Genomic DNA, 8,552 nt, shown 5'->3' with positions numbered 1-8,552 from the left:
CACGCCACCACCACCACCACTCATCATCATCATCATCATCATCATCATCATCATCATCATCATCATCATCATCATCATCATCATCATCATCATCATCATCATCATCATCATCATCATGACAGCTGACCTGCCCAGCCGGCAGCTTCTCAAAGTCGATGAGTTCAATGGTCTTTGTCTTCACCAGCGGCCGCTGCGGATACATGAGCGCATACAGCAGCGTGTCGATCCTGCCAGCACACACGCAACCACAACGCGATGGTGAGGGGTGCAACCAAGTTGTTGAAGGGCGAAGAAGGGGGGTGGCTGTTGACAACGTGAAAGTGTTACGCAAGCACACTTGTCACATGCAACACGGCACACACACATGTATACGCACACACAACTACATACACGCACACCCCACCTGCGTTGGTAGTTGTAGGCAATGACACCCATTGCCTGCTTGCCCATGGCGCACTGGTAGGTGTTTCGCGGGGACTGGTTGTGGTGCGGATATGGAATGAGGCCCGCACAGGCGCCCAGAACTGTGAACGGCTCAATCTCAAGATGCGTCGTCTCTTCGCACATGTCCTTCTCGTACAGCGCAATCAGGCTGTCGTTCAGCTCGTTCACGTCAAGGTACTCGACCACCCTGAATCACACACACGCACACATATATGGGTTGAAAATGGTGCATGCGAGGGTTAGGTGGAGGTGAAGCAGGCGCGCGCGTGTGTGTGTTGTTTGTGTTGTTTGTGTGTGTGTGTGTGTGTGTGTGTGTGTGTGTGTGTGTGTGTGTGTTGTGTGTGTGTGTGTTGTGTGTGTGTGTGTTGTGTCTAACAGCATGTGTTGGTACCCGAGTCTGATGAAGTCATCAAAGTGGAGGATGCCGAGAGCGAGGTCGCGCAGCTGCTGCGGCGTCACCAGCGGCTGCCCGTGCTCCACAATAATGTACGGCCTGGACCAAACCAGCCATGGTGGTGATGAGGAGAGTGGTCAGTGTTGGTGGCGGTGAGTGGTTGGATGATGGTGGTTGATGATTGGTGGGGTTGTGATTGGGGATGCAGTGCAAATAAATTCCATGCACATGCGTGTGCAATGCAGCAGTCACGAGGATATTGAACAGTGAGCACATGCACGGCTGCACGGGCAAGTCGATGAGCAGCACAGTGGAATGCACTACCTGCAGACTCTGCCTGCGTCGCTGGCGATGTGGACAGTCCGGGTTGAGGCGCTGATGTACGCCGACACAAACTCGTTGATGCGGCCGGCACGACGCAGCAACCGCACCGCTCGCACAAGGTGGTGTGGGCTGCCAGGGAGAATAGAGGTTGCGAGGACCATTGGACACGTGGGTGTTGAATCGAAGGTATGACAGCGCACGTGCGTGTGTGTATGTGTGTGTGTATGTGTATGTGTGTGTGTGTGCGAATGTGAGAAAGTGGTTGTGGTTAGCGCTGTCAACCCAACCTCCTCCTCTTACATCAACAGCGGCAACACCTTCGACAGTAACAACCCGCTCCACCTCACCCCATTTGGTGTTAGCGGTACCTGCGCGTGACGCCGAGCATGGTACCGTTGACAAACACGACATATGTGTCTTCATGCGAAAACTCCTCCCCGTTGACAAGATTCAGCCCCTCAACGCCAAGGTTGTACGCGAGCCTGACAGCAGCAGCGGCAGCAGCGGCGTTGTGATGGCGTTGAAGCAGGCGTGAGATTGCGTATGGGAGGGAAGGAGATGGTGAGTGTGTGCGTGTGTGAGTGTGCGTGCGCGAGTGTGTGAATGTGTGTGAGTGTGTGTGTGTGAATGTGAGTGTGTGTGTGTTGGAGAATGATGCCTTGACACACACATCACCAAACCAGATGTGTGTTTGTGTGTGTGCACCTGATGAGCGGGGCTTCGTCGACGTCGACAGTCACGTACGACATGAGCGCAAGATTCTTCACAAGACCGCACGTCTCGCCCTCGGGCGTATCTGGTCAGCAAATACACATGCACACACACGCACGCACGCATGCAGCAGGAGGTGAGTGTTGATGATAAGTACATTCGTGCGCATTCATGAGAGAGAGAGAGAGTGTGTGTGTGTCTGTGTGTGTGTCTGTGCGTGTGTGTGTGTGTGTACAAGTATCTTTGATTGTGTCTGTGTGTCTGTGCACAAATATATTTGATTGTGTGTGTGTGTGTGTGTGCATCGTCTCACCGCTTGGGCAGAGCATTCCCCACTGGGACGGCTGGAGGGAGCGAGGGCCGCTCACCTGCACACAGTCATGATGATGGTGGTAGTGGTGGTGGTGAACATCAGCGCAACCATTTGCTGAGAGCAGACACAAACACTCGACCAACTTAACAACGACAACGACGACGACAACAACAACAATTTAAACAACAACAGCAGCAGCAGCACGGGATGGCTGACTTTGCGTGTCTTCTCAAACTGAGAGGTGATGCGTGTCATCATGCCGAGTGCAGCGATGAACGACAGGCGCGACAGGACCGACGTGACACCGGCACGCTCCATGCGGAAGCGCTTCAGGTTCCAGTTGCCGCTCGAAATCGCATAGTTGATCGCTGCAGTGGTGGTGTGCATGTGTGTGTGTGCGTGCGTGTGTGTGTGTGTGTGTGCGTGCGTGTGTTATGTGTGTCATGTGTTTGTGTGTGGTGCGTGCGCGTATGCGTGTGCGTGAAATGTGAGTGGTATAAAGTGAAACACGAGAGGAGATGCACAAGCAAAGCTTGCACTTGCACACCCCACGTCATGTGTCACGAGCACATGCAGTGCAGTCGTGAGAAGGGCTGAAATATATTACCCTGGGTGATTGGGTTGGCGCGGATAATCTGCGCCGGATCAAACGCTCGCGCCGTCACGCGCACAAACGTGTGGTCAAGCTCTCGCTTGATCTGAAGAGAGGGGGAGGGTGGGGTTGTAGTTGTGGTGATTACGGGGGGGGAGGCATGACGGGGTGGAGCGACGTACAATGGAGTAAACAGACACGAAATCAAGCGCACACACACACATGCACAAGCACACAAGCACACAAGCACACGTACGCACGCACACGTGCACGCACAAACACATCACAAGCACGCACCCGTCCGTTGAGTGTCTTGAAGGAGTCTTCGAAGAGGAGGGCCATGAGGGATCCGGCGAGCTCCAGCCGCTTGTTGCCGTAGTAGTCGCGGTCGTCACCTCCGCTCTGCACATACACACACACACACACACACACACACAACACCACACACACACACAACACCACACACACACACAGATACACACACACACACACAGATACACACACACACACAGATACACACACAATGATGGCAGGATTAACGTGCGTGACTGTGAGCACATGCCGTGCACTCGTGTGCATGTATACGACATCTCTGCGTACACGTGTGTATGTGTACTCCAAACACCAACATGTCATCACAACTGCCGTTGTCACCTTGTTGCGGATTGCAGCGATCATGCGACGTGCCATCACGCACAGGTAGATGCACTTGGGCCGCATGTCAAAGTTGCGGACCTGTCGGTGGTGTTGATGGTGTTGATGGTGTTGATGGTGCACGCATGAGGACAGGGGTGAGATGAAAGGCGTTCTTGACACAAACACAAACGCAAACACAAACAAGCATGCACAGCGCTGGGCAGCTTGTACACGAGCACACACGCACACACGCACACATCTTCACTGGCGTGATTACAAACATGTGCACACACATTACTCGCTACTCCCCCCCCCCTGCGCTCCTGCCCCACCACGTTGCTTGCAAGCACCTCAATGTGGGAGAGGACAACAGATGCGAGAATGGAGCGTGCTTCGTCCTCCTTCGTGCGGCGTGACGGCCCGTACTCGCGCCGTGGAATGCGAACTTTTGTCCCAAGATAGCGCAGTGCCTGCAGGCAAAATACGCACGATGCAACGAAAGAGGGGTGTGGAACGTGGTGTTATTGGGGCGATTCAACCGAAACGAGCGTGTGAACGTGTGTTCATGTGCATCGTGTGCCTGTGCATGTGCTCGTTTGTGTATGCGTTCATGTGTGTACATGTGCAGGTGCATGCATGTATGTGTACATGTGTGCGTGTGTGCATGTGTGTGTGCTGTTCACCTGGTCCTGGGTGAAGACCTCGAGCTCTGCGCACTGCTGGAGGGACGGTCCAAACAGCTCCATCTGCCATTCGCAGAACGTGAGCACCAGGCGTCAGTAAATACCGACACTGCTGCACAGCACAACTGGCGCGTGTGCAAACAACACATGCACGCCTTTACCAACAACACACACACGGTTACCATCGCACAACTATCACAATCAACACCACCACCACCACCACGTGTACATGACCACGTGTACACCACCACCACCACCACCACCACCACGTGTACACCACCACCACCATCGCCGTCATCATCGCTGCCACGCGTGCGCACCGATTGCTCGTCTGCGCCGATGAACTGGAGAATCTCCTGATCGGACGTCATCCCCATCGCCTTGAGCACCACAACCAGCGGTACGTCCTCGGCAAGCATGTTCACCTGGTCTCGCAACCGAGGCGGGGGTGTGACGGGGTGAAGTGGGCTGACGTCGTGGGCACAAACTGACAAGCAATGGCTCATGATCTCCTTGTGTGTGCACACACACACATTCATACGCAAATGTGTACATGCACGCATGTAGATGCAAGCATGTAGATGCACAGCAGCCCCCCCCAAAAGACATCATGACATGTGAGCAGCTGGACATTGTGTGCTGACCTTGAGCATGAAGTTACCACGCTTCATATTGATGATTGTCTTCGTCTTTCGCTCGGCCGAGGACGACGTGACCGAGGCAGACATCTCCCCTGGTGGTGGTGATGATGATGAGTTGGGTGGATGGTGTCGGGATTGAGACATTCGTGCGAGGACATGACGAAACACGCGACCAGAAGCATGCAAACAACACCCCCCCACACCACACACACACACACACACACACACGCACACACACACACCAACGCCATCACAGACCGCCATCATGAACGAACCGTGTCTGTCGCGTTCGACAATGATCCTGTTTTTGCTGAGCTGCTCCTGCATGAGAATCACCTTCTCCGTGCCACCAATGATGAAATACCCTGACAGCAGTCAATGCATTGGAGGTGGTGAGGGGGGTAGGGTTGAGCAACGCGCACCGAGGGACAGCAATTGCGGGGATGATTAACAAGGAAGTAATGCACAGCATATGAGATGGCATTTGTGGGGTGCATTGACATGCACACCTTGCCTTCCAGCGCACACACATACACACGTCCACACAGATACAGCTACACGTATACATGTACATACACATACACATACACATACACATACACATACACATACACATACACATACACATACACATACACATACACATACACGTCCACGTCCACGTACACATACACATACGTACACACATACACCAACGTGATTACTGTTGCTCACCTCCTGGGTCGAGCGGGCACTCGCCCATCTTCGCCATCTGCTCGTCGTTGGCCTCTGCAGCACCGCCATGACGCAATCAAGCGGAACAGGAGGAAAAGTCAGGTCGAGGTAACGCGCATGCGTGTTTGCCCACGTGTACACAGACGTGTGGCATGTACACACAAAGATACACATGCACAAATGCGAGCAACACACGTACACAACACAACACCGAGTAGACGGAGTATACACAGATATGATACTCCGGCAGCCATGTATCACTCGAGCCAGTCACAGCCCACACAATTCTTCCCACATCTCATCTTGGCCCCTCTCCCCACTCGCTGTACGGAACAACTGACTAAAGAGACGGCACTTCTTGCTCCGCAGCATGATGGGCAGCCGGCCAATCAAGATGTCGTTGTAGTTGCGCACTGTACGCACGCACACACACGCACGCGCACGCGCACACGAAGAGGTGGTGCCAGCGGGTGAGCGGGTGAGCGGGTGAGCAGGTGAACGTGAGCAGGTGAGCAGGTGAGCGGGTGAGCGGGTGAGCGGGTGAGTGGGTGAACGTTGCAGGCAGCCGCTCCATGCTGTGTGTGACACACCTTCGCCGCTGAGGGAGAGCCTGACGTTCACATGCATGGGAGCCGCATACGTCGTGTTGCGCAGCCGGCACTGGCGCAGAACAACGACGGAAATAAGCGACAGAGCAGGCACATACACACATGCACAGATGCACATGCAATGTGAATGGCGGCAACATTCACAGCAGTGAGCAGTACTGGGTTGTCAGTGACAGCAGTGCACACACAGGGACCCGAGAGCGTGTGAAGTTCACTGACCTCCATTGGCGTGACGTCGTGGTCGTCAAAGGGGCCGTTCTGGATCACGGGCTCGCCCACACTGTGGAAATACAAAACAAAGGTGAGCGAGGGCATATAGCAAGCAGCAGCGGTGATGGTGACACACGGCGCTTTGCAACAGCACAAGACACAACAAGCACCACGTGGCTCGTCGCCCTTGGGTACAATGGACTCACCGGATGCTCGTATACTCCAGGTAAACGCGTGGGTTGACGTCGGAGACAATCTAACGTGCAACACAGTTGGTTTGGTGTTGTGCGCCAAACGTGAGCCGAAACGTAGCACCAGCACGTGCAGACTTACACACATACACACACACACTCACTCACTCACACACTCACTCACACACTCACACACTCACCCACACACTCACACAAGCGCACACACACGCTCTCTCTCCCACCTTGCTGTTGGCTTTGACGATGTTGTGGATATCAATCTCAACAAAGTGGTTGAACGAGTCCACGTGCTGGCGCACAAGGCCCTTTAGCTGCAAGAAGGAAGGCAGCAGCCTCCATTTGTCCTGTCATTGTCACGGCACACATGCAGGATGAGCACATGACAAACCCACCACGTGCACCACGTGGGCATTGAAAACCAACCATTGAGCCAAGAACGAACGAGAGAAAGAACGGCATGAACACCACACACATGTGTCGTGTGTCACGCACCTCAATGTTGTTGATTGGATGAGCCACATTGTCGGCGTCCTTGTGCATGTGGTGCAGGAGCTCGTCTGTGCTCTCGTTCACCACGTCCCGTTCACTCCCACCCTTCATCGTTCGTGGTTGTCTCGTGGTGTGCAGCAGCAGCGGTGGGGGATTACGAAAACTGGTACCAACACCATGAAATGTAGTCCATATGGTGTGCTCTGCTCTGTGTGTGTGTGTGTGTGTGTGTGTGTGTGTGTGTGTGTGTGTGTGTGTGTGTGTGTGTGTGTGTGTGTGTGTGTGTGTGTGTGTGTGTGTGTGTGTGTGTGTGTGTGTGTGTATGTGTGTGTGTGTATGTGTGTGTGTTCTGTGTGTTCTCTCTCTCTCTCTCTCTCTCTCTCTCTCTCTCTCTCTCTCTCTCTCTCTCTCTCTCTCTGTGCTCTACATGTGTCGCTGCTTTGCTGCCCTGTGGCACTGGCTCCTCTAAGAGCGTGTATGGATGAGTTGGAACAACATCCCTTCCAACACCACCAGCAACAGCAACGCAGCGAACAAACCCAGCCAAGGTCTAGCAGCAGCAACAATACAAAACACAGTGTACATCGGGGTGGTGGTGGTGCAAAGGGAAAGGGATTAACGGGCAAAACGACAGACGGCCAGGCGGGCAAGAAAAGTTGAAAGCGTATTGTGAACAGGAACAAGTGCTGTGCTCATGGACATCTACACACACACCAAGCGCTTCTTCTCTTGCCTTTCTCCTGAGTTCCTCACGAGGCGTGTGCTGTCATGACAGAGCCAACGCGGGCAGCAGCAGTAGAAGCAGCAGCAGCAGCAGCAGCAGCACAACACCATCTATCTGCCAACACCACGACCAACACCAACACCAACAGCGGCGGTGGAGGTGTCATGGCGTCACATTGCCTTCTCCTTGCCCGAGGCGTTTGATGCCGGCGATGGCGAAGCTGATGCCGCCTTGCTTCCGTTGGCACCACCACCATCACCACCATCACCACCATCACCACCAGTGGCGGAGGCGGGTGCCGTAGGCCGCACCTTGTCCATGCCGCTCATGGTGTCGCGGTTTCGCTTCTTCTCCACCACGTCGAGGGAGAGGCCGACAAACACAAGCGCAACGCCCGCCCACTGCACAGCCGACAGCACGTGCCCGTACAGCACCACCGAGAACAGGATGGTGAAGAACTTGCGCGTCGTTGTCACCGTCGTCAACGTCAGCGCCCTGAATGGTGTTGCGGTGCAGGTTATATGCGTGTATGTCAATGCGTGTTTACGTGTGTGTGTTTACGTGTGTGTGTGTGTGTGTGTGTGTGTGTGTGTGTGTGTGTGTGTGTGTGTGTGTGTGTGTGTGTGTGTGTGTGTGTGTGAGAGCGCAAGAACCGATTACGCTGTAGTCCGAAAGCCAGCATATACACGCGCTCGCGCGCGCACCCCTGTATCAGAGAGTGACAGTGTGTATATGTGTGTGCGTATACACGCGAGCGCATGCACGTATGTGAGTGACACACACACGGCGGGGTGTACTCGCACGCACGCACACACTTCACAGTCTCACACAACCCCCTGTAGATTACAAAAACGAAATGA

At 54.2% G+C, this 8,552-nt stretch overlaps 2 protein-coding genes across 2 annotated transcripts in view; both read right to left on the bottom strand.

Moving 5' to 3' along the window:
- Positions 1-7,119, bottom strand: part of PTSG_06968 (RNA polymerase II) — a gene marked incomplete at its 3' end in the record, with an annotated part of 10,019 nt that extends 2,900 nt beyond the window's left edge. The window contains exons 1-23 of the mRNA XM_004992314.1: positions 6,972-7,119; positions 6,704-6,823; positions 6,477-6,526; positions 6,280-6,340; positions 6,043-6,112; positions 5,794-5,865; positions 5,453-5,506; positions 5,014-5,103; positions 4,742-4,830; positions 4,418-4,522; positions 4,098-4,160; positions 3,765-3,884; positions 3,433-3,513; positions 3,076-3,180; positions 2,794-2,884; positions 2,403-2,554; positions 2,187-2,241; positions 1,868-1,958; positions 1,531-1,644; positions 1,163-1,291; positions 836-937; positions 404-631; positions 121-227 (exon numbers count right to left, since the gene is read on the bottom strand). Of these exons, the coding sequence (XP_004992371.1) occupies positions 121-227; positions 404-631; positions 836-937; positions 1,163-1,291; positions 1,531-1,644; positions 1,868-1,958; positions 2,187-2,241; positions 2,403-2,554; positions 2,794-2,884; positions 3,076-3,180; positions 3,433-3,513; positions 3,765-3,884; positions 4,098-4,160; positions 4,418-4,522; positions 4,742-4,830; positions 5,014-5,103; positions 5,453-5,506; positions 5,794-5,865; positions 6,043-6,112; positions 6,280-6,340; positions 6,477-6,526; positions 6,704-6,823; positions 6,972-7,079 (2,257 nt within the window). The 5' untranslated portion in view covers positions 7,080-7,119. The remainder of the gene's footprint in view (positions 1-120; positions 228-403; positions 632-835; positions 938-1,162; positions 1,292-1,530; positions 1,645-1,867; positions 1,959-2,186; positions 2,242-2,402; positions 2,555-2,793; positions 2,885-3,075; positions 3,181-3,432; positions 3,514-3,764; positions 3,885-4,097; positions 4,161-4,417; positions 4,523-4,741; positions 4,831-5,013; positions 5,104-5,452; positions 5,507-5,793; positions 5,866-6,042; positions 6,113-6,279; positions 6,341-6,476; positions 6,527-6,703; positions 6,824-6,971) is intronic.
- A 310-nt stretch (positions 7,120-7,429) lies between these two features.
- PTSG_06967 (uncharacterized protein) overlaps positions 7,430-8,552 on the bottom strand; it is a 2,212-nt gene continuing 1,089 nt past the window's right edge. The window contains exon 2 of the mRNA XM_004992313.1: positions 7,430-8,187. Coding sequence (XP_004992370.1) covers positions 7,863-8,187 — 325 coding nt within the window. The 3' untranslated portion in view covers positions 7,430-7,862. The remainder of the gene's footprint in view (positions 8,188-8,552) is intronic.

This window comes from Salpingoeca rosetta, assembly GCF_000188695.1.
Source record: "Salpingoeca rosetta unplaced genomic scaffold supercont1.17, whole genome shotgun sequence".
NCBI classification, from domain to species: Eukaryota; class Choanoflagellata; order Craspedida; family Salpingoecidae; genus Salpingoeca; species Salpingoeca rosetta.
The sequence above is the reverse complement of the archived record's forward strand: the minus strand, read 5'-3'. Positions and strand labels throughout refer to the sequence as shown.